Source organism: Megalobrama amblycephala, linkage group LG2, assembly GCF_018812025.1.
Source record: "Megalobrama amblycephala isolate DHTTF-2021 linkage group LG2, ASM1881202v1, whole genome shotgun sequence".
Classification (NCBI taxonomy): Eukaryota; Metazoa; Chordata; class Actinopteri; order Cypriniformes; family Xenocyprididae; genus Megalobrama; species Megalobrama amblycephala.
The window spans coordinates 1,762,579-1,786,463 of record NC_063045.1 but is presented as its reverse complement, the minus strand read 5'-3'; the positions used below and the strand labels follow the sequence as shown (position 1 = coordinate 1,786,463).

The window sequence follows — 23,885 nt, the reverse complement described above, 5'->3', positions numbered from 1 at the left end:
GTGCCTCCGCAATAGCGTCAGTCAGATTAGCCTTAGTCGCTAGCTTCATCTTTTTCTTCCTGGAGAGGGTTGTGGATGGAGAAGAGTCCTGTTTTCTGTTTCCATACATAATGCTGGCAATATATCAAGTAGGAAAATAAAGGCTGTCAGTACTATGAGTTTGTTATATTACAAAATGAAGAGGGTTTAGATGGAGCATCAAAGTCCTTCGACCATCGCGTGTATGGGTCACTTGACCTCTTGTCTACGTTTTCTTCATTTGTTGATTTTGAGTCTATTTTTTGAAGAACGAATCATAGAAATTGTTGTAACATAAATGTGTTTTTAACCAGTCATGTGGTCCCGTAGAGGATTGAACATTGAGATCGTCTCCGATCACCCGCAGCAAACCGACAGGATCATGGAGTTTCTGGTTTGCCGGACTGTAAATATTTTAAATATTTAAAACCATGACGAGATGAAACGAGCCCAAAAGAGTCGCCCTTTACCTTCGGCTATGGATCGTACAGTATCTGGAGGACTGAAAGAAATACAGAATCAAACCGCTTTTGTGTTCAAGTGTTTATTCATCAAAATAATACACTGAGTATAATGAAGGGTAAATATCAAGACTAACAGTTGTATAAATCAGTGTTTTTAGAAAATATATCAAGATGAGAATCTACATCACTTGGAAAACAAGGAATCTAAGGAACGTTTGTTTGGGATCAGTGGCGGCTCGTCAGGGGAGGCAACGGAGGCACAGCCTACCCAAAATTTTGAGGAGAAAATGGGAGAAAGGATGATTTAATGTTAATAAAATTCCCAGTTATTCATTTCATTTCATGTCTCAGAATGTGTATTTTTTGTTTGTAATTTCATTGCTGTAACACCATAACATGTTACTGAAATCGAAAGCACCGCTGTTCTTTCATGAATGTGCCGAATCTGAGCCGAGCTTGTCTTGTGCCTCAGTTGGTAAAAAAATAGCCAATCACCATTGAGTGTTTTACATTCAGCGCTTAGGAGAGTTGAAAAAAAAAGGCTAGCCTCTCTTGGTTTATCAACCAATGATCGCAGGGACGTAAATTTCGTGAATAATGTGATATTAGTTTTGAGCTGCTACCGCTGTGCTGATAATCTACCAAGTATTATAATTATGGAGAGTAGTGATATTGACTATTCAATCGCCAACTAATTTACCAAGCTATCATTCAAACAGTTTCTACAAATTAAAAATGAAGGAAGACTCCACGCATAAGTTGCACATATAGGCTACAGCAGCCAGCTTTACTAAATGGCCCAACGCGCTCTTTTAACACAGACCTTTAAGGAGGGATGGATGTTTGCTTCAAGTGACAGGTGAGTGAAATTATGTTTGCATTATCTTGCTGTATATGTCATTTTCTGTCTAAACGAAAAAAAAAGCCAATTAAAAGCAGTTAAGCTAATAATAATAATAATAATCAGCAGGGGATCCCCAGACCACTAGAATTTAGTGGACCTCCTCCTAGAATTCTGTGTACCTCATGTCTGTTACTACAGAAAATAACGTCTCCGTCTGCAAACGTGATTTCTGCTTTTGTAAACTGGAAATCTGAGATTTTACAGATTGAAGAGTACAAATGTGAAGTGTTTCTGCTGAAGCGCTTCTAATTAAGAAGATGAACGTCTGGTGGTGTTTCTTCAGGGTTTGATCCATGTAAACAGCTTTATTGTTGCGTCTCTTACTGTTTACGGGACTTACAGGATCATGAGTTGAACTATTAGCTGCATCATTTGCAGATGCTTGTATGTGAGAAGTGAGAAGTGAAGAATATATAAATGTGCTGTATTTTCTGTGGTAATCGAGAGCATGCTGCACATCGAGCGTAACTGAACTGTAAAGAACTGAAGGCTGGTGAAGGTCAGTGTTTGAGGTCGATGCTGGATCCGAACACGGCCACCAGCTGCTGCTCGTACTGCGAGATGTTCCTCTTCAGGATCTGCTTACAGGAACCCAACAGACGCTCGAACGCCTGCACGTCGATCACTGACAAACACAGAGAAAACTGCACTCAAACACACTGACCGAGAGCAGGGTAGAAAATCAATGTTCACTGCAAAAATGTGTACATTTTCAGTTTGTGCTGAAAACAAGAACAAATATCTGCCAATGGGGTTAGAAAAATAATCTTGTTTTCACTTTGAATGATTTATTTTTCTGATTTCATTGGCAGATATTTGTTCTACCTGAAACACTTAGGAGGCAAGGAAACATTTGAATAAGATTAATTTTGTATTCAATTAATATTGAATAGATGGAATGATAAAGTTCTTTGGCGTAGGCCCTGTCCATAGTGCAATAGCAGACTTTTGCAGATATTGCCTGAAGATGAAGGCAGGGGCAGAGCCGACCCCAAAAGAACTGAGAAAGTAAAGAAAACATGCACCAGGATTCTTTGGATGACGTTCCTAAAATATTTGATAAAAAAAGAGAAAGAGATAATTGAAATGTACAGACTTTGATATAAATGTTAAAATCATTAACAGAAGGAATCGTTATGCCATAGCTTAACCCTTTAAGACCTGAAGGCTTTTTTAGAGGGTTTTTTTTCTGAGCAACACACACAAAAGTAAAGACTGATAACTCCAAAACTGTAGCAAAGAGAGTCAAAAGGTAGGTATCATTTGATAGAACACTTTTTAAATTTTTAGAAAATTACTTTACATTTGGACATTTTCTTGCTGAGAAACTGCTAATAAAAGGCAAAAAATATATATAATTTTTAAAAATAATTTTTCTTTATTATTTGACATGGAATAACTCTCCTACATGTGAGCTGCATCTGGTTCAAATTTTGTGGTGATAGCAAAAAGTATAGTTGCCTGGCAAGGCCAGACTGATATGTATTCTACAAGATATATCAGTCTGGTCAGTCTGCCATCCGTCGCGATTCGAGTCAACTCCAAAATGTACTGACGAATCAGATTAGTTTATTTCAGTGACGCAAATAGCGTCACTCTTGTGCGGCGAAAGTCCCTTCAATATCAACAAAGACTGCGCACGGGAGACCCGAGAGTTTGTTCTTTTCAGCCGTGAATTCAGTTTTAAATGACCAAAAACACATTAATTATTTACTTTTCGCTGTTGACTCTCTTGTCGCTTTGCTAACGTCATATCTGCCCTTCTCTGATTGGTTTACTACGCTTCCTGTTTGCTCGGATTTGCTCCGCCCTAGAAATTGAATTGATTCACTGGCCGACCAGACTCATCCGCTGGTACAGTGGTGAGGCTGGATTTTCCAGGCAAAACGTATAGTTGAATAAATTGTTATTCTTTTTTTCGCAACCAGGTGGCACTCTCGGGCGGTAAATTCTGGTTTAGAGGCACTTCTCAGCACTCGTTAGGAGTATTTTGTGTTATTCCACGTTGGAAAACGAACATGGATGGGTCCGGGAACATTGGATACACACTGCATCCTGGAAAGATGAGAGACATGTTTTTAGCCAAGTATGTTAAATCATTCCATGAGTAATATCTTGTGATCAACGACATATATTAGGTTGGTTTTGCGTTCATTTTAAATCGTCAGAATCTATGATCTGTGCATTTTTCATGAAGTTATGAGCACGTGAAATATACATATTTGTATTCAGTTAGCGGCTGTGCTGTTTTTGTTGTAAACGCATATTACTCAGACTCATTAGAGGGTGAAAACAACACAACAGAAGCATGTTGGAGGCTTGATCTGGGCGTGTAAATGCTCTGGTTTTGTATGCAAAAAGAATTTTTGTGCTACCTATAAGGGTTCAGTTTTTATTGGCTCTTAAACAGAGACGCGCAAATGGGAGCGCCGGCGCTCCATCCGGTCTTAAAAGGTTAAAGTATGTGAAAAATGCTGCATAAGCCGTAACATTGCCAAGTTAGACCGAGCATGAAAAGCCGCAGAGGCATAGAAGACTGCGTAGACCGTGGAAGAGGCCCCGACAGGCCAGCGAGCGAACATGTTAGACTGCCACTATAGGCCATAGTGAGGAGAGGACCGCGTGGATGAATGAGTTGGCCTCAATATTCTGAATGAAAAGCAAATCACCATTACCAGGAGTTTGTGTCGATAATATACTTACTGCAGGGGATTTAAGTTTAAGGAGTTTATGACATGCTATAAACGTACCTAATGCTTGTTAAGAAACAACGTGACTAATATGCGTTTTCTTTCTCTCAACAATGCAGTTTGGACCCGATTTATATTCAGGTGCAACTTCTGCTTACAGTGGCGTAATATTTCCTTTAACACAAGAGCATCACTTCCACTCATCCGTCCAGGACCTGAACGTCTGCAGCAGCAGCTCAATCTCTATATGAACACAAACGAGCGTCAGTCTGCTGTTCCTACCTAAACACTTGGTGTCTCCTGCCGCGTACACTGACGCCGCCCGGGGTTTATTGGTGACCAGCGCCAGCTCGCCGAAGTACTGGCCCCGCGTGCAGCGCGCCACCTCCACCTCCTGGTTTGACCTCTGACCTGCGTTAGTCTACAGAGAGATGAGTGAGTGAGCGAGAGTCGGGCGGAGGACGAGTGTCCGTGTGCGTGAGGTTCTTACTCTGCTCTTGATCATGATCCGGACTTCTCCAGACTCCACGATGTAGAAGCAGTCGGCCGAATCGCCCTGAGAGGAACCACAGAATACCTGCGTTAAGCTCATAACCACACCAGACCACATGACCAGAACACCTGCATTACGCTCACATGACGAATACAGCCCTATGATTCCTGTGATGCGGAAAACACTGACGGAATCATGCATTACAGTCAGAGACATGGACGTAGCTGTATAACGTGGAATGTCACACAATTTTGGATAATCAGATGCCGGCATGGAGCATAACCTGATTTTGCTGAGTTCAACATGTTCCTGGGTCAATATTTTTGTTGATCCTGGAACAACATTCAAATCAACCAATCAGATTTGAGTGACAAGTTTACAGATTATGTCAAGTTTAGGCTTAAAATAATGAATTGGTGCTTCTACATCACTGCTAATCATCTATCATTTCCCTCTGATTTTTGGGATAATTTATGGGTGGGGTTAGGTTTAGGGTTAGGAATAGGGTTAAGACTAAATTTTCAGACTAGAATGTTGTTCCAGGATCAACAAAATATGTTGACCCAGGAAGGCATCTAACTCAGCAAAATCAGGACGTGCGTGATATAGACTAGTGTGTATGAATATTAAAGCACAAAATGTTGGGTTATATATTACTACTGAACAGTAGAATGTACCTATCAAAGTAATAATAAAATTATTAAAATTTTCTTGGGGGGGGGGTTCTATGTCAGTAAAACTCATTTTGTTTGTCAAAAATATTTAATTCGATTACATTTTCTCAGTTTCATGCCTTGGTTTGATTACCACTATTTTATAATAAATCATTTTGTATTGAATCATAAATTCACAACTACTGTTATTTTAGCGTCATTGAGAGATACTATTGTAGTTTTTATTAATATTTTGAATCAGTTTTTATTTTTATATTTTCATTTTAATATTTGTAATTTTTAGTTTAAAAAAAAATCTATATAGTTTTTATTAATTTTATTTTAATTTCAGTTATTTTAGTACATCAAGTTAAACTACATGAAAATGAGAAATGTTGCCTTGGCAACTAGACCATATAAAATAAGTTTACAGTATTTATGTTTTATTTTATTTCAAGTAATGAAAATGTTTTTCATGGTTTTAGTGTCAGTTTCAGCTGTAACTATAATAACCCTGAACACAACAAAGAATTTCTGAAAAAATAAAGCATTTCATAGGGCCGTATTATTATTATTATTATTATTATTATTAATATTATTTAAAAAAAGAGAATTTTTTTTTTTAAATAATTTGTTCAATTGTTGATTAGACATGAAAACAGATTTTGGGAAAAATAAACCGGAATTTGGGGGGAAAAAGAGCCATAAAAAAACATTTTTTTAAACCTTTAATAAATTATTGTTGAATTAAAAGTTTAATGGATTTCTATTATTTATGCTTTCTGATTAACCAGACAAATTAAAATGGAAAAAATGTAATTTGTGAAAGAACCAAAGGTATTCCACCTGCCGTATGATCAGCTCTCCGTCTCTGAAGCTCTTCATCCCCAGGACGTCCACGATCTTCATGCGCTCGGAGAGCTGAGAGACAGAGAGAGAGTGTCATGAGGCGAACGGCACAAGCGCAGGTGAAGATCTGGACTGGACGCACCTGCAGCGACTTCAGCAGCGGCACGCTCTCGATGAAGCGCTCGTACATCTTCCTCTTCTTGGCATTGTTCTTCACTATGAGTCTGTGGAACGTGGCTCTGTCCTGACGACACAAATAACAGAGTTTTACAGTCACTGGGACTCGTTCATAAAACTCTTCAAGCAGTCTAGAAAGTTTACAAAATGCTAAATTTTGTTAGTGTTTTAGCTGACAAACTTTGCAAGTGTAATGGAAGAGTGAGTTGATTCGAGATTTGGTGCATTTTGGATGTAAAATTAACCACTGTGCCAAGATGAAAGTTGGGAAAGGGTTTTTGAAAAGTATTGAGAAATGTGTCCCAGTGTAAATAAGGTATCAAGAGCAGGAAGTGACCTCACCAGCGCCCAGAGCGCCCCCTCCTGAGCGGCCCTGATGGTGGCGGCGCGCGGCGTGTTGTACATGAGGGCGAGTTCACCGAAGCTGCCTTTATTATCATAGCAGCCCACACAGAGGCTGACGCCGTCCTTCTGGATCAGGATATCAAAAACACCCCTGCAGAGAGACAGACGCTGTCAGCATCCGCTGCTGCGGGACGTCTGAGGAAGCAGAGGATCGTCTCACCTCTCGATGACGTAGAAGTTATCGCCATCGTCCCCCTGATTGATGATGCACTCGTGTGGTTTGACCAGCACCTCAAACATGCTGTCTAACACCTCTGCAAACTGATCCTGGGACAGACAGACAGACAGGCGTCACATATCCGCCGGCGTCCCACGTGTCCACAGTGTCTGAAGGCTCGTATTCACCTGCTCCAGCGTCTTGAACAGCAGTATGTCCTTGCAGGCCTCCTGCAGACGCTGACGCTGTGCCTCCGATTTATGGTGAATCACCCGCGACTCGCTGCCCTCGTCTTCATCTTCATCAGGGTTATAAGCCTCCGCACACACTGAGGAACAGCGTCTCACACACTCACACGACAGCACGACTAACAGCTCAAGGGTTATCATTAAAACACTTTAAACACCTTACCTGATACCCGTCTGTTGCATTTACTGGGAGGAGGAGCTACAGAGACAGAGAGAGAAATTATAGACCATCAGACCATATCTTCACCCTACATACCCTAGACAAGTACGTTAACCAAAACAAAACCAAATTTTTGCTTGCTTTCTAGATTTCCAGAAGGCCTTTGATTCAATTTGGCATGAAGGTCTTCTGTCTAAATTTCTAGAATCAGGTATTGGGGGTAAAACATACAACATTATAAAAACAATGTACTCAAACAATCGATGCGCTATTAAAATTGGCAATAAACAAACAGAATTCTTCACTCAAGGGCGAGGTATCAGGCAGGGCTGCCCACTATCACCAACCCTCTTCAATATTTCATTAATGAATTGGCAAAACAACTAGAACAATCAGCAGCACCTGGTCTCACACTACATGACTCCAACATAAAGTTCCTCCTGTATGCAGATGATCTCCAACAGAAGAGGGTCTGCAGCAGAACCTGGACATCCTGCATCAGTTCTGTCAGACCCGAGCCCTGACTATTAACCCAACTAAAACAAAAATTCTAACGTTTCAGAAAAGACCTAGATGTCAGGGAAAGAAACACAATTTCACCCTCGGTATGAAAACAATTGACCCTTCGCAAAGACCCGCCCCCCCTTAGTTACTGTTGCTTTGTCCGACAAGCCATGGCGCTGTCACGCCACACGCAGTGAAAAATACATTGCGGAGCAAAGAGGACACTGACAACACATCGACAGACAAGACAGAGCAGGTTACTTATGATATTAAACAAAGTCCCAGCTTTCAAACTGTGTAGTTTTTAAAAGAAATTCCAACAATAAAAAACGTTTTGTGGCTCTTTAATGTGTCGTGACAGATCGCTGTAGCGCCTCAGCTGAAACGGCTCGTGAACGGATCATCTCTTCCCACTAGTTCATTTATAGCATCAAGTAAACGTGAATGAACATCAGAAGGAATGTTGTTTCAAACGCGGAAAGGCGTCAGTACACACGATTTTTCAAGTTTAAGTCCACTGAGGTTAATCTTCTAACTCCTGACTGCTTTGTCGGACAAAATGACAGATTCTGCATTATGATTGGTTAGATCGCTTGTCAATCAAACTCCTGGTGAAGGGTCAATTGATCATGCCACATACCTCGGGCTGAAAATAAGTGCAACTGGAAAGCTAAATTTGGCCGTGAATGAACTGAAAGAGAAAGCAAGAAGGGCCTTCTATGCCATCAAAAGATCAATCCAAATTGAAATACCAAGCAGAATCTGGCTCAAAATATTCCAATCAGTCCTAGAACCAATTGCACTATATGGCGGTGAAGTTGGGGGTCCTCTCCTGAACCACGAATTTGACAAATGGGACAAAACCCCAACAGAAGCCCTGCATGCCGAGTTCTGTAAGAGTATCCTGAGAGTCCAGAGGAACTGATACTGACACCCTCAAACACAGAATTACAAAAGCACAAAAAGACAATTACCTGACCTACTGGACTGAAACCACAGAAAAACAAAGTAAACTTGAATGTTATTTGGCCCTAAATAGCGACTACAGCACAGCAGAATATCTGAGTACAGTGAAAGACTGTAAATGAAGAAGAATAATGACGAGGTACAGACTGAGCAATCACACGCTGACTGTAGAGACGGGCAGATACAGACTGAACTGCTGCCCAGAGAGAGACGCATCTGCCCCTACTGGACACAGAGCAACACTTCCTCACCAGCTGCCCCAACTGTGAGGAAACCAGAAAGACATTTGACTCAAAACTTGAAATACTTTGCCCTAACTTCATACAAGTAAACAATAAAACACAAATTCAACATTTATTAGGTGGAAAAAGAGATTGTATCCTACTAGCAGCAAGATATATTGATACCTGTCACAAAAAGAGGGAGGAGTCGACAAATCAGTGTGTCACACACACACACACACACACACACACACACACTCACACTCACACACACACACACAGAGAATTCTAAATTGTTCATAGAATTCTAAATGTTGATTGATTGATCGTTCTGCTTTTTTATGTTTCCATATGTGATTCACTGTATGCTGATGATAGAAATGCTTTGGCAATACTTTGTAACAATTGTCATGCCAATAAAACACTTTTGAATTGAAAAAAATTGCATTGAGAGAGAGAGAGAGAAAGGGGTCACCGTCTCATAGGCCAACAATTATTGAAAGATAAAAAAAGGAGTAAAACTAAAATATTAAATGTGCCCAACATCTACAGACTGAATCTGAACATGTTCTGAGTGTCTCTGAAGCATCTGATTATATTTTCATGTGCAGAACCAACAACGAGAACTAAATGATTATGTAAACAAACTTTGATTACGGTTGACAAAAGTCTGGAACATTAAAATGGTATCAGATAGAAAGATATTGAACTTTATAAGTTAATTTACAAGTTCATAAAGATAAGTTCCGCGCGCCCACCTTTGAAAGTGAAATCATCTGGAAAGTCATCTTCATCTTCCTCCTCCTCTTCCTCCTCCTCCACCCTCTCCTCCTCCTCCACCTTCTCCTCTTCCTCTTGCTCCTCGCTGGAGTCGGTCGGCGCGGAGTCCTGGTCGAAGGCGACGCCGCGGGTCACCGGGGAGCGGCTGCTGCTGCCGCGGGTGGAGCTCCGCCGCTCCCTCAGACAGGTGAAGTACTGCACCGCGAACTCCAGCAGGTCCGCGGGCCTCTGCTTCAGCACCTCCAGCGTGTATCCCTTCAGCAGGTCGGTCAGACCCGCCGGAACCTCCACGCTCATCCTGGTGCTCTTCACGGGCGGCTCTCGGAGCGTCAACCGGCGGGCGTTTGAGTGAGGACAGCCGCCGCTCACCGGTCAATAATCACTAACATCAAACACGCTTCAGAAACAACACATACCCGGTGTCTGTGCATCAAACCGCCCAGTTTTCAGTAAAATGCCTCGTCAAATGACTGTTTTTCACTGGGATCTTCCCAGTGGGCAGAACCATCGACTCGTGACGGATCGACAGTGTCCATCGCAGCGGAAAATATTGAGTGTCCTGAAAAAATATCACGACTGCAAGTCGGTGATTTACTCCTTTTATGTTAAACAATTTTAATCAGCACATTTATCTTAAAAGAGACTGTTAAATCTGCACAGAACACAGTGAATGAACCACTCACATTAAACCGTAAAACGCGCTGAGGTAAGTTGACGTGAGGACAGTGGCGGGAAGCGCCGCCTGAGGCGGGAAAAACTCAACGGAAACACACAAATCAATACAGCATCGTATGAAAATGATCAATATACATTTATTTATGAACATGACGTAGGTGATAATAACTGAGAATTAAACTTAACGAACAAAACAATTAAAACAGAACAGGCCTTGACTGTGTACTGAATTCCTGTCATGAGGGCCGAAGGCAGACCGTACTGTAAACGACACGTGCTCATGTACAGACTGTTAATGGATTTTACATTACAAACATTCAGTTTCCCTGAAGGCAGAAATTGGTTCACAGGCCGATATAAGGCACTAATACAGATTAAAATCCTCTCAAATAAATCACAAAGCAGCGAGACATTCATTAACATGTGCTACAGTCTGTCGCGCTGTTCTGTTCGGACCGTCCCGTATCGATCCGTACACCATCCACAGCGCGCGTGTTCTCCTGTCACATCATCTGGATCTGGATCTGGTTCCGCTGGATCACAGATTTGGAGCAATCCAGTTCAGAAACTTCATGGCCACTTCAAACCCCAGGAAACAGGCCTGAGGCAGACAGAAAACAGTCAGTGTTATTGAACTACTGTAATGGGACAGATCGATTGACTTTATTGAGTTTTTATGTGGGGAATCTCAGGAAAACACGTCCAGGTCACATTTCCTATGGAAGCCTTCAGTTAATCATAATCATGATATAAAATGTCACAATTATGAGATAAACAAAATTGGAATTATGGCATAAAAGTGAATTATTAAATTAAAAAGTTCTAATTATGAGATGAAAGCGAATTATTAAATTAAAATTGTAATCATGTGCTTAAAAAAAAGAGGAAATGTCAGTCAGAATTGTGAGATAAAAAGTTAAAAATTATGACATAACAGCGAATTATTATATTAAAAAGTTGTAATTATGAGCTAAAAAGAGGAAAATATGTCATACTTAGTCATGATTGTGAGATAAGGTTGAAATGATGACAAAAGCATAATAAATTTAAGTAGTAATTATGAGATAAAAAGAGGAAATTATGAGATAAAATGAGAATTATTAAATTAAAAAAATATAATTAGGAGCTAAAAAGAGGAAATTATGCCAGTCATACTTTTGAGATGAAGTTGAAATTATGACATAAAAGACTTATTAAATTAAAGTCATAATTATGAGATAAAAAAGTGGAAATTATGACATCAATCATGTAAGTAAAAATTCATAACTGGGATTAAAAGTTTAAATTATGACAAACTAAGTCAAAATTATGACAAAAACTTTGTCAATTATGTCGTCATAATTGACTTTTTATATCATAATTATGATTTGCCAAAGCATGATTTCTTTCCTCTTATGGCAGAAATGGGCTTCCATATATTTCACCGCAAAACAAAAACAAAAACTGATGATATCTTGAAAGAAGAAATGATATCTTTAGAAAATAAAGCTTATTTTTTGTATTGTGACATTCATGAGAATTCAGCTCGTTCTCATTACTGTAAACAGGAAAAGATAATGACGTGTAAAACAAGTATTTATACATGACCTTCTACATCCGTGGTATTTTTGTGGTAATTTAAACCTGAGAATTGAGAAGATGCCAAGATGCCTTACAAAATCTGACCCTCATGTGACCCTGTACGTGTTCATGGGAGGGTTACGGAGTCTGTCGTACCGCGTTAGCCGGAAACGCTCGGAGCATCACAGCAGTAAAGCCTTTGTAGAGCGAGCCGATGCCCTCCTCCCGAATCAGCTCCCTCAGGACGTCCCGGAAGCCGTTGGGATATTTGCCCTCCGGAGCTGCGGATCGAACACAAACACACGTCAGACCTTCTGCAGACGAAGCCGCTGGCGCACATGACAGCGTCTCACGCACCGGTCTGGAAACGAGACTTCAGCACGTCGGGAGGAATCGCCACGGCCCAGTTGAAGATCCCTGCCATCCCGCCGGCAAACAGAATGCTGGGAACGCTGAGCTCCGTCGGACTGGAGGCAACGACAAGTTTATTACACACAGAGCCGGAGCTCATGACAGCAGCACAGAGTTGACCGGCCAGATGGACCAGTGCAGGGCAGATTTACATATCTGAATATTAATAAGCGGCGGTCGTGTGACCCGACTGACCTCTTGCCCTCCGGCGTGAGCGAGTACTTCAGCCACTCGTACGTCATGAAGTACATTCCACTGGCCGGCACATCTGAGACAGAGAGTGACAGCTGTCAATCATCTGACATCAGCGTTTCAGAGCCTCTCAACTGTCATGTATTCATATTACCCTGAACTTCACATGAACCAATTAACATTTTACAATAATAACCCTTAACAGGATTTTGTCAACATTTTTCTTTTATAGTATGTGCGAGTGTTTGTTTTTCTATTCTAATGGTATGATGATTGTGTTTTGTTTATACAGTGTTGTTTTTCCTCTTATTTTGTCATGTGAAAGTTATTTTCTTAAATATATTAACAATATATATCCTTGATTCAACTAATGTTAACAATTGGAGCCTTATTGTAAAGTGTCACCATTAAAATAACTGTTTTTATCCAGTTAAAATAACTGGAGTGAATGACAAGTTACGGATGTTGACCATAATGTGGATGAGCGGAAGCGGTGTGTGAGCGGCTCCATCTGCAGGCGGCGGCGCGTCACTGCAGCGAGTGTCTGTACCTCTCATGAGCGTCAGAGCCGTTCCTTTATAGATGCTGCGGATGCCGTTCTCTCTGTACAGCTGCTTGACGCAGTCCATCGGCCCGGCGTACTTCACCTCGCCGGACACCTGCTGGATCTGGACACACACACACAGTCGTCACACACACACACACACACACACACACACGGGTCGCAGGTGGAACAGTGAAGCATGTGTGTGTCTCTCACCTGCAGGAGGCATTTGATTCTCTCTCCTGGAGCCATGATGGCCGTGGTGAAAACACCTGACAGCATACCGGCCACGAACAGCTGCGGATACCTGACACACACACACAGAGGAATCACACTCTGTGAAGTCATAATTATGAGATGAGCAGTGAAATGATGACATATGACAAAATAAGACAAAATTATGATTCACATAATTATGACCTTTTATCTCATAATTTTAACTTTTTAATCGCATGCATGATTTTGTTTGTTATGTGGCAGAAACGGGCTTCAACTGAATTAAAAGATCTGATCTTCTGCAGCGGCTCACGTCAGAACGTCGTCTGGTGTTTTCTGCTGCAGTTTCTTTCCAAGTCCGAAGCCGAAGAAGCAGACGGCGAACATGGGCGTGACTCCGATGATGGGTGCCGCCATGCCCTTATACAGCCCGCGCAAACCCTGAGAGACAGACAGAGACAGACAGGCATCACCGTCAGGCTGTCTGCAGCGCAGTCACGAGTGACACAGTGAGACAGGTGCAGTGAGACAGGTGCAGTGAGACAGGTGCAGTTAAACAGGTGCAGTTAAACAGGTGCAGTGAGACAGGTGCAGTGAGACAGGTGCAGTGAGACAGGTGCAGTTAAACAGGTGCAGTTAAACAGGTGCAGTGAGACAGGTGCAGTGAGACAGGTGCAGTGAGACAGGTGCAGTTAAACAGGTGCAGTGAGACAGGTGTAGTTAAACAGGTGCAGTTAAACAGGTGCAGTGAGACAGGTGCAGTTAAACAGGTGCAGTGAGACAGGTGCAGTTAAACAGGTGCAGTGAGACAGGTGCAGTTAAACAGGTGCAGTGAGACAGGTGCAGTTGCAGTGAGACAGGTGCAGTTAAACAGGTGCAGTGAGACAGGTGTAGTTAAACAGGTGCAGTTAAACAGGTGCAGTGAGACAGGTGCAGTTAAACAGGTGCAGTGAGACAGGTGCAGTTAAACAGGTGCAGTGAGACAGGTGCAGTTAAACAGGTGCAGTGAGACAGGTGCAGTTAAACAGGTGCAGTGAGACAGGTGCAGTGAGACAGGTGCAGTGAGACAGGTGCAGTTAAACAGGTGCAGTGAGACAGGTGCAGTGAGACAGGTGCAGTGAGACACATGCAGTGAGACACTCGTACCTCTTTCGCCAGGGTTTTCTTGAAGCAGTCGAACGTCCCGCCATAAAGCGCAGATTCACCTGGACGGGGTTTGGGCTGCGTCTGCAGTCGCACCTGCGCATGACAATCACATGACAACACATCGGTTCAATAAGACACTACTGACTACACAAACAAATCCAGGTCAAAGGTCACGATCCAGGGTTAAACCCCACTGACAATAATACATACGCACAACAAATATATATATCTATAAACACTACAATATATATATATATATATATATATATATATATATATATATATATATATATATATATATATATATATAAACACTTAAAGACCAATAGATTGTTATAGTTTGGCTTTGATAGTATCCAGTGAACACTAAAACTATAATGATTGAGTAACTATGAATATTAAATAATAACTAACAATGAGAATAAATAAGTTGAATAATGAGTATTATTACTTTGATGGTATCCAGCGGGTGTCCCGCGAACACTAAACAAACTCCCCCGAATCCACCGGCGAAGAAATTCTTCAGCGGACTGATCGGCTGCTGCTTCGACATGATCGACCCAGTTCAGCGAAATCAGAGAGAAATCCGGGTGATTTAATATATCTGTCTGAAATGCACACAATGACAGACAAATGACAGATAGACAGCTGTTTTTAGCAGCGACTTTCCAACGTCTCCGTCTCACCCGCGACCTTTCACCCACATACTCACCCGGAACTATTTCACCGACGGACACGCGGGACTAGAACGGGCGGAGCTGTTTAAATAATAATAATAATAATAATAATAATAATATTATATATATATATATATATATATATATATATATATATATATATATAGTATTTTTAATCAGAGATCTATAAAAATGTTGTCCTCGTCATTATTCATGTATAATTGTTCAAAGCGCTGCTAAAACATCACATAAGCGGCTGTCGCGTATTATGACTTAATGTCATGACTTTTTGTCACTTTTTATCTCACTAATGACTTAGTATTTCATAATTTAAACTTTTTATAGCATAATTATGATATGCACACAAAGGCATAATTGTTTATGTGGCTAAAATGGCTTCCAATCTACATTATAGGTTTAAAAAATAAATCACACAGACACATGTTTAGATGCATTAGGATGGCAGCATTTTATTAGTCTTTCACCGTTAAGAAAATATATTATGTCACGTTTCCCTTCTGAACAAAAACTGGAAAGAGGAAAAATAGATCATTTAGCACAAATCTGCATCCGATGTTTATGACAGAAACGAGCACAAACCTGTGAAACACAGAGGCAGCAGTGCGTGATAAACACATCAATGTGACAATACTGTAAACTCATACTCCACTAACTAGTGAGGATAGTTAGGGGCCACGATTAAGGGTTAGGGTTAGTAATTAGAGGGTTAAAGCTGAAGGTCACTAATAGAAGTGGATTAGTGAGGTTAACCAGTGAGGGACGGCCTGAAGAGGTGTTAACATCACAGTAATACTTGATAAGCGCTTAGTGAAGGTTTGCAGTAATTTTTAAGACTGTTTCTACAGGTTCATGAAAGATATGAAGCAGTTTAACACCATCTAGAGCAGGGGTGCCCAACCCTGATCAGAGTTCAGCTCCAGCCCTGATCAACACAGCTGTCTGCTCCTGGAGATCTTCATCAGCTGATCCAGGTGTTGATCAGGGCTGGAGCTGAACTCTGCAGGAAGGTGGATCTCCAGGAACAGCGTTCCCTGATCTAGACTGATCCGGCTTAAACTACAGATTCAGTTCCCACAGATTTGAGGAAACTCCTTGTAGATCTGCTGCACGATGAGTTTGTCCATCTGTCCGCTGGCGCTCGAGCCCGGATCCTCCCCACAATCCTCCTCTCCCAGGATCCTCTGCAGCGCCGCCCGCAGGTCCGGCAGCCGGTGCTGGTGCTCCAGGTAGTCGGTGGAGCGCATGATGGCGTGCATGAGAGACAGATACTCCATCCGCATCTGAGGAGACAGACAGACAGACGGACGGTCACATGACGCTCACACAGGTCAGAAGCACACGTGCTCTAGATGGGTCAGCGGGTCTCACTCGATCGCCAGGCGACAGGTCTGAGATCTGCCTCACCGCGATGTCAATCATCACCATCAGATCCGAGCGGTAGAAGATATCTGAGGTGTCTCGACTGGCAAACACGTCCTGCAGGAACTTGAGCACGGCGTGCGGCGCGGGAGGAGAGTGTGTGAACACACAGACGGGATCCTCTGCACACACACACACACACACACACACACACACACACACACAGTGTGTCAGCAGCTCTAAGGTCCTGATATACTCACGCCAAAGTCTTTTTGGTAAAAGGAAGTTTGACTGTTAGCAAACATCCCAACACTACCCACATTTAGATAAGTATATAAATATGTGCTGCACTTTCCTCTCAATAACAAAATAAACACAATAAAAATGAGAAAACAGCAGTTCAGAGAGCATCTGATCATTGCAGAAGCTCTGGGATTCATGTCACATTCATTTATACAGCACTTTATGTGCTAGACTGATTTAAAGCAGCAGTTTCACAGTATTAAACATGAAGATCAGTGTCAGTGTCTCTTCCAATAGAATCACAGCTTCAGATTTTACTATAAAGCGTCTCTCTGGTGTGTTCATGTTTAGTTGAGCCGGAGATGATTTACACCTCAGAGAAGGCGGAGCCTCAGAGCCACACCCACTTATCACATCATCACCATGGACCAATGGGAGTTCAAGAGATTTCCAACCGGAGTCAAGCCGTTTCAAACTCCAGAAACTCCAAATGAACTTCATTTTGGCCTGATTTTATTCGCAATGACGTCACACCAGTTCGTTCCTGTATTTCGCTTGAGCCTGTGTGTGTGTGTGTGTGTGTGTCTCACCTCCTCTGTTGAGCAGTAATAAGAGTTTCTCGGTGAGAATCTTCACGTTGTGTCTCTTGATCAGCGCCTGCATCACCATGTTAGTCTCCGGTACTGCAGGGGGCAGCAAACACACAAATGAATGTGACAGTTGAAGTCATTAATTCAGATGAACGGTCATTGACACAGTTGACACTGATTGTTTTGTGATGTTCGCACCACTCAGGTGGAGGTTGAAGGCCAGCAGCAGGTTGATGAAGAGATCGGGCAGCTGCTCGGTGGCGTCGGAGGGCAGACCGTCCTCAATCACGTCCAGCAGGAACTGCAGGAACGCGGCGTTCAGATGCTCTGAGACAGACAGACACGGTCAAACTCACACCGCCGGCGTCCGAGTGTCTAACGGTGTGAGTGTCTCTCTTACCGTAGTGATGCAGCGGGATCTGCTCGCCCATGGAGAAGATCATGGCCATCAGCAGCGCGCTGTAGCACATCTTCTCATGCTCTGCACACAAAACACACGTTAGCGGACGGCACAGACACGTCATCACCACAACTAGAGCCGCGACTGACCGTGAGTGTCCGTCTGCAGGTCTCGCGCCAGCTCCATGGTCAACACGGAGTTGAGGAGGGTGGAGATGAGCGCAGCGTCCAGACCACACATGGCACCAAACACCTTCAGCAGCAGCAGCCGCAGCGACACACGGTGTTCCTGAACGATCACGCGCATTAATGACCGAACCACAACTACACCTGTCGCTGCAGCGATAACTATTAGCTACAATAACTATACACATAACTGTAAGTCTAACGATGATTATAACAATAATCATAACTATAATTAGAATGTACATTTCCTGAAGAAAATGTGAATGGTGCTTACAGTGGCAAAACTCGGCACACCCGATTAGCATCATGCTAACATGATTAGCATGTTGCTTGCATGATGCTAACATGATTAGCTAGCATGCTAACATGAGTACCACGTTGCAAGCATCTTTTTAGCATGTTGATAACATGATTACCATGTAGCTAGCATGATGCTAACACATTTTGACTTGTGTCATGTTTTAATCCTAAGCTAATTGCTATTAGCATGTAGGTATTCATTGCTAGCATGCGTAGCATGTTGAAAGGTATGGTCTTACAGAGCCTGTGAGCCTCTTCAAACGTGGTAACCCACATGTTTCTACGAAATCATCGCTCAGAGCTATGACTCGACAAAGTTTGTCGCAATGTTAAGTTTATGGGATTTTTCGGCCGATTTTTCGCCGGCTGGGTGAACATCGTACACCCGATCGCTTATAAAAGTCATAGCACACCATTCCTCAATAATCTGCACGATTTAACACCTCATTTGTGGGTCTGTGACAAACGCTGCGGGATGAGTTATGCAGCGAATTTTGTGTGGAAGAAGAAGAAGAATAAGTATGAAAGAGAACAATAATGATGCTTCGCCAGAGGCTAGCACCATTAATAACACACCTATAACTATAATGATAACTACATAACGCACAATATCGTTCTGTTTATTGTAAGCGCTGCAGTTTTGTCGCCTGTCTCTTTAAATGCTCAAGCTCTTTAAAGCAGGATGGATTCTGATTGGCTGTCAATGTTTTATTGTTCATTATCTGGAAAACAAATAGTTATGAAAGTGATTCCAGTGATATCGTTCCTTGGTGTCATTATCGTTATAGTTGTGCTATTCTCAGAGTTATTACAATTATTAAAACTTTATTGTTATCGTTACAGTTATGGCGTGAACGGGCCTTGATGACATCATCAGCAGAGGGACTCACCATCTGATAGTACGACACCAGCGACAGAACCGCCTCGAACTCGTTCACACGACACATCTTCTTGCACACCTCAGGATCGGCGTCAGTCTGAAACAAACACACAGTTATGATGTAAATCATCTGTAGGTCAGGATCATCATAAACACACATTAACGTCTCACCAGTATCTGCAGCAGCTCCTCCAGGTAACAGGCGATGAGCGCGTGGTCTTCGTACAGCGCCCAGCTGCGCTGCTGAGAGTCGTCACGGTGACGCGCCAGATCCCCGAAGATCACCTGCAGCCGCTGCTCGTCGTGACACACCTGTCCGAGCGGCAGCGCCGAGCTCTGGTCCTGAGGAGACAGCGGGTTAGCAACAGAGGACAGCGGAGTCAAGACGAGCCTTCAGACACTCACCTTACTCTCCACCAGTGACAGCAGCACGTGCTCCAGCTCCGGCCCCGCCTTCGGCAGAGCGCTCTGCAGGTGTCCCACCACCACGCCCACGGCAACCCGCGACAGCTCGTAACTAAGGTTCGTGTTTTTGCGCACCAGTTCAATCAGTTCCGCTCCGATCGTCGTGGGAACGGCTGCAGACTGGGTGGGGCTACCAAGGGGGCTGAGAGAAACAGAGGGCGGGGCCAGTGGCCACTCCGCGTCCGATTGGCATTCGGCAGCAGGCTGTGAACTGATTGGCTGAGGCGCTGGCCTCTTTTTAGAAGAGTCTGGAGAAGGGGGCGGGGCCTGTGCACTAATCAGTTGCGGTGCTGGGCTCTTTTTCGTAGGCTCTTCCTGGGGGGATCGGTCAGGCGGAGGAGGGGGCGGAGCCTTGCCTCGTTTTGGCACAGGGGGCGGAGTGCTGCTGATGCTGGGAAGACTGACATCTGAGGAAACGGCTGAGTGGGAGGAGCTGGAGTCTAAGGAGGCGGAGCTGACAGATAGAGAGGGTCCAGCAGCAGGTACAGAGCTGGGGGCGGGGCTTGTTGAGGAAACTCTCGTTGGCACTTCCGGGTCTGTAGAGAGAGAGAGATGTTCAGTCAGTCAAGTGTGTGCGGCGTAACGTGAGCGCGGCGAACACGAGTCGTACCCACCGATGCGTCGTAACTCCCGGTGTTTCTCCGGAGGAGGCGGAGTTACAGGTGCCGCTCTACGAGGGTGAGGAGGAACCTGCGGCAGAGACACATCATCAGCACACACACACACACACACACACACACACACACACACACACACACTGAACACACACACACTGAACACACACACACTGAACACACACACACACAGTACCTGGTACAGTCCAGGAGCACCAGCGCTGCGCTCTGACATCGGCTCGCTGCCCTGGCAGCTGTAGGCTCGGCTCAGGCCATTGGGCGGCTGCGGCGTGCGGCTCAGAGACACCTCGCTGGAGGATGATGGGATTTTCTGCTTGTGGCCGGATGGAGTCGGGCTTCTGCGGGACAGTGTCTCCTTCCTGTGGTGGATCAACTTCCTGTAAAATATGCAAAAATATATATCATAATATAAAAGATAAATATATAATAAAAATATAAAAATGCAAAACTAATAAAAATAAATAAAAGATAAGAATATAACAATGTAAGAAAATAAGAAATATACAACAACAATATAAAGTTATCATATGATATAAATATATTAATATAACATGAACACAGTGTGTGTGTGTGTGTGTGTGAGACTCACTGCAGGACGTCTCTCTGCTCCAGGTTGTATTTGCCTCCGTTGGTCATGGCCACATTGTGAATGGCTTCAATGGCTCGATCAATAGACTGCAGCACCTCATCCTGCTCTGGAGCCTGAGACGAGACGAGAGAAAATATGATATTAATTATATATTACATATAATTTGGTAGTAAAACAAAGTGTTGCACATTTATTGGGCAGGTAGGCTGTGTGTATTTTGTGCATTTGCAACTTAATTAGAAGCAACCACAGTTTTAAAATGGTGTCTTCTGTTAGTTACACAGCGACCGCTGAACAGACATTTAGAAGTGTATTTTAAAATGAAAAGTACTGAAAATAAAAAAGCTCTGTAAACTTGCATTTTCTGCAACACACAGTGTGTCCCATCAGGGGCCTGTACCATGAAGCCGGATTAGCTGGCTAGCCAAGTAAGTTTCAGATTAGTTTGCGCCAATCCTGGGTTTTAGGTACCATGAAAGTAACTTGACTTTTAGCAGTGTTCATCGCCATGGTAACTTACGCTCAACGTCTAACCTGCTCCGGGGCAGGTTATGTTCTGGGTTAGAGATCTCAAACTGAAATTGGACCAATCAGACGTAAGCTAAGTGACACTGACACACCCAACCAGAATAAAGTCACTCCCCCAGTTTCTCTTCCTCTAAATTAAAGACACTATATAGTAAAAATAAATATTTAACGATGATAACGAATAACGAATAATATAATTTATATATGATTTGTATAATTATATGATCTATATTTTTATTAATCCATTACACACATGCATTTTTAGTTTATCAGTTGTTATTAAGCATTTAGTTTCAATGAATATTAATATATACAGATCATATGTAATATAAATAATAAATAATATGACTACATGTGACCTTGTATGTTTGAGTCTATATCGCTATATGGTATCAACTATATAAACTAACTTCACAACTTTCTTGCACTGATAGAGAAAGATCATTTCTTTTATTTGTCCTCTTTCACAGACAAGTGTTTTCCATTAGTGTAAATGCGTTTAAATTCTTCATTTTCAGTGAAAGAGTTTTGAATCGCGCTGGCTCTCTCGCGAGAAGTGAATCACATGTTGCAAGGCATGTGATTGGCTGTTTGCCACTGATGTCACACATTCGTGTGCACGCGCTCCACAAACTCAGGATCAAAGCCTGAGTTGACAGAGAAAGTTGATGATCAGCATCATGGTACCAACAAAGCCGGATTGAAGAGGTTTGGTTACGTCAACTCGAAACTAATCCTATAACCCTGAGTTTGTTCAACTACCATCATGGTACAGGCCTCAGGTCATCAAAAGTTCATCACACACTTGAACACTTGAGCCAAATACAGGAAATACGTCATGCAAGTAGACAAGTGGTCAAGTGCAAAGACCGCAAGTGTGTGTATTTGGACAGGGAAATCATCATCGCTACACACACCGAAGCAGAGCGCATGCGCTGCGGATGACATCAGCTCCATCAGCGATTAATCTCCTCAATTGTTGTACGGTGTGTCTCACTGCTGTTTGCTCTATATGCGTCACAGCGTGTGTGTGTGCGTGAATGTCTGCGTGTGTGTGTGTGTGTGTGTGTGTGTGTGTGTGTGTGCGTGAATGTCTGCGTGTGTGTGTGTGTGTGTGTGTGTGTGTGTGTGTGCGTGAATGTGTGCGTGTGTGTGTGTGTGTGTGTGCGTGAATGTCTGCGTGTGTGTATGTGTGTGTGTGTGTGTGTGTGTGTGTGCGTGAATGTCTGCGTGTGTGTGTGTGTGTGTGTGTGCGTGAATGTCTGCGCGCGTGTGTGTGTGTGTGTGTGTGTGTGTGTGTATGTGTCTGTATGTGCGTGTGCGTGAATGTCTGCGTGTGTGTGTGTGTGTGTAGGTGTGTGTGTGTGTGTGTGTGTATGTCTGTATGTGTGTGTGTGTGTGTGTGTGTGTGTGTGTGTGTGTGTGTGTGTGTATGTGCGTGTGCGTGAATGTCTGCGTGTGTGTGTGTGTGTAGGTGTGTGTGTGTGTGTGTGTGTATGTCTGTATGTCTGTATGTGTGTGTGTGTGTGTGTGTGTGTGTGCGTGAATGTCTGCGTGTGTGTGTGTGTGTGTGTGTGCGTGAATGTCTGCGCGCGTGTGTGTGTGTGTGTGTGTGTGTGTGTGTGTGTGTATGTGTCTGTATGTGCGTGTGCGTGAATGTCTGCGTGTGTGTGTGTGTGTAGGTGTGTGTGTGTGTGTGTGTGTATGTCTGTGTGTGTGTGTGTGTGTGTGTGTGTGTGTGTGTGTGTATGTGTCTGTATGTGCGTGTGCGTGAATGTCTGCGTGTGTGTGTGTGTGTGTGTGTGTATGTCTGTATGTCTGTATGTGTGTGGGTGTGTGTGTGTGTGTGTGTGTGTGTGTGTGTGTGTGTGTATAGGGTGACGCAGTAAAACGACCCGCCGGAGTAAACGAGCAGCGCTCTGATTTCTGCAGAATACGCAGAAAAATATTCAGTTTTTTAAATAGATGTCATGAATGAATGAATGAATAAATAAATAAATAAATAAAATATTCTGTTTATGCATGCATGTTGACAACTTATCTAAGTTGAACTGACATAAAAACATACACCTGAGATTTACTCTATGAATTATAGTATATTAACTATGTACATTATATATTTAAACATATTTAACATAATTAAATATTTACACAATATACCTAATCTTACCGGTATTTTCTCAATATATGTCGCGGGGATGTATCCCGTCTCTCCGGAGCTGCAGCGCGTCGCGAGCCACCAGTGCGCGCTGCTGCGCTCGAGGATGAGGAAAGTCTCTCCCGCGGGGAAGCGCAGCGCGTTCCGCTCCGCAGAGCTGAAGGCGAACAGAGAGCGATACATCATCAAAACGGTCGTTTCCGCCGCACTGACGCGTCCGTCCCGCGTTAATGGCGCACTCAGAGGAGAGTTACAAACACGAGAAGCGCGATCATTATGTGTTCAGATCATGTGAACGCGCGAGTCGGTGAACCGCAGCCCGTGTCCCGTAAACACGACACCGGGCTCGCGCACTGGCAGTCACGCGCCCTCCAGGAAAAATAATCGCGCTCAGAGACTGTGATTCACATCAGTTACAGAGA

The 23,885-nt window shown here is 43.1% G+C and overlaps 3 protein-coding genes across 8 annotated transcripts; all 3 read right to left on the bottom strand.

Annotated features, from left to right (window-relative positions):
- Positions 1–377: 377 nt before the first annotated feature.
- prkar2ab (protein kinase, cAMP-dependent, regulatory, type II, alpha, B) lies at positions 378–10,328 on the bottom strand. Of its 2 annotated transcripts, XM_048182045.1 has the most exons (11): positions 9,668–10,328; positions 7,222–7,257; positions 6,999–7,138; positions 6,814–6,920; positions 6,591–6,744; positions 6,214–6,315; positions 6,069–6,143; positions 4,567–4,632; positions 4,359–4,497; positions 1,861–2,011; positions 378–746 (listed from the first exon to the last, which is right to left on the bottom strand). In XM_048182045.1, exons 1-10 carry the CDS (start codon positions 9,984–9,986, stop codon positions 1,887–1,889), a joined length of 1,263 nt encoding a protein of 420 aa, XP_048038002.1. In that variant the 5' UTR covers positions 9,987–10,328; the 3' UTR covers positions 378–746; positions 1,861–1,886. The 2 variants fall into 2 exon arrangements, with proteins under 2 accessions (XP_048038002.1, XP_048038001.1); XM_048182044.1 differs by lacking the exon at positions 378–746 and having other exon boundaries at positions 996–2,011.
- A 153-nt stretch (positions 10,329–10,481) lies between these two features.
- On the bottom strand, positions 10,482–15,151 carry slc25a20 (solute carrier family 25 member 20). Its single transcript, XM_048182050.1, has 9 exons — positions 14,885–15,151; positions 14,434–14,526; positions 13,601–13,728; positions 13,288–13,378; positions 13,078–13,195; positions 12,531–12,603; positions 12,282–12,391; positions 12,081–12,205; positions 10,482–10,965 (listed from the first exon to the last, which is right to left on the bottom strand). Exons 1-9 carry the CDS (start codon positions 14,984–14,986, stop codon positions 10,903–10,905), a joined length of 903 nt encoding a protein of 300 aa, XP_048038007.1. The 5' UTR covers positions 14,987–15,151; the 3' UTR covers positions 10,482–10,902.
- Positions 15,152–15,554: 403 nt separating this feature from the next.
- On the bottom strand, positions 15,555–23,824 carry LOC125263134 (NCK-interacting protein with SH3 domain-like). Of its 5 annotated transcripts, none has more exons than XR_007183697.1 (14): positions 23,476–23,824; positions 20,778–20,890; positions 20,364–20,565; positions 20,168–20,243; positions 19,494–20,089; positions 19,260–19,430; positions 19,099–19,185; positions 17,873–18,011; positions 17,724–17,804; positions 17,522–17,650; positions 17,324–17,416; positions 16,500–16,672; positions 16,135–16,411; positions 15,555–16,051 (listed from the first exon to the last, which is right to left on the bottom strand). XR_007183697.1 is itself a non-coding variant. In XM_048182041.1 (13 exons), exons 1-13 carry the CDS (start codon positions 23,647–23,649, stop codon positions 16,196–16,198), a joined length of 2,250 nt encoding a protein of 749 aa, XP_048037998.1. In that variant the 5' UTR covers positions 23,650–23,824; the 3' UTR covers positions 15,555–16,195. The 5 variants fall into 5 exon arrangements, 2 of the variants coding, with proteins under 2 accessions (XP_048037998.1, XP_048037999.1); XR_007183699.1 differs by having other exon boundaries at positions 15,555–16,045; XR_007183698.1 differs by having other exon boundaries at positions 15,555–16,045; positions 16,145–16,411.
- Positions 23,825–23,885: the final 61 nt, after the last annotated feature.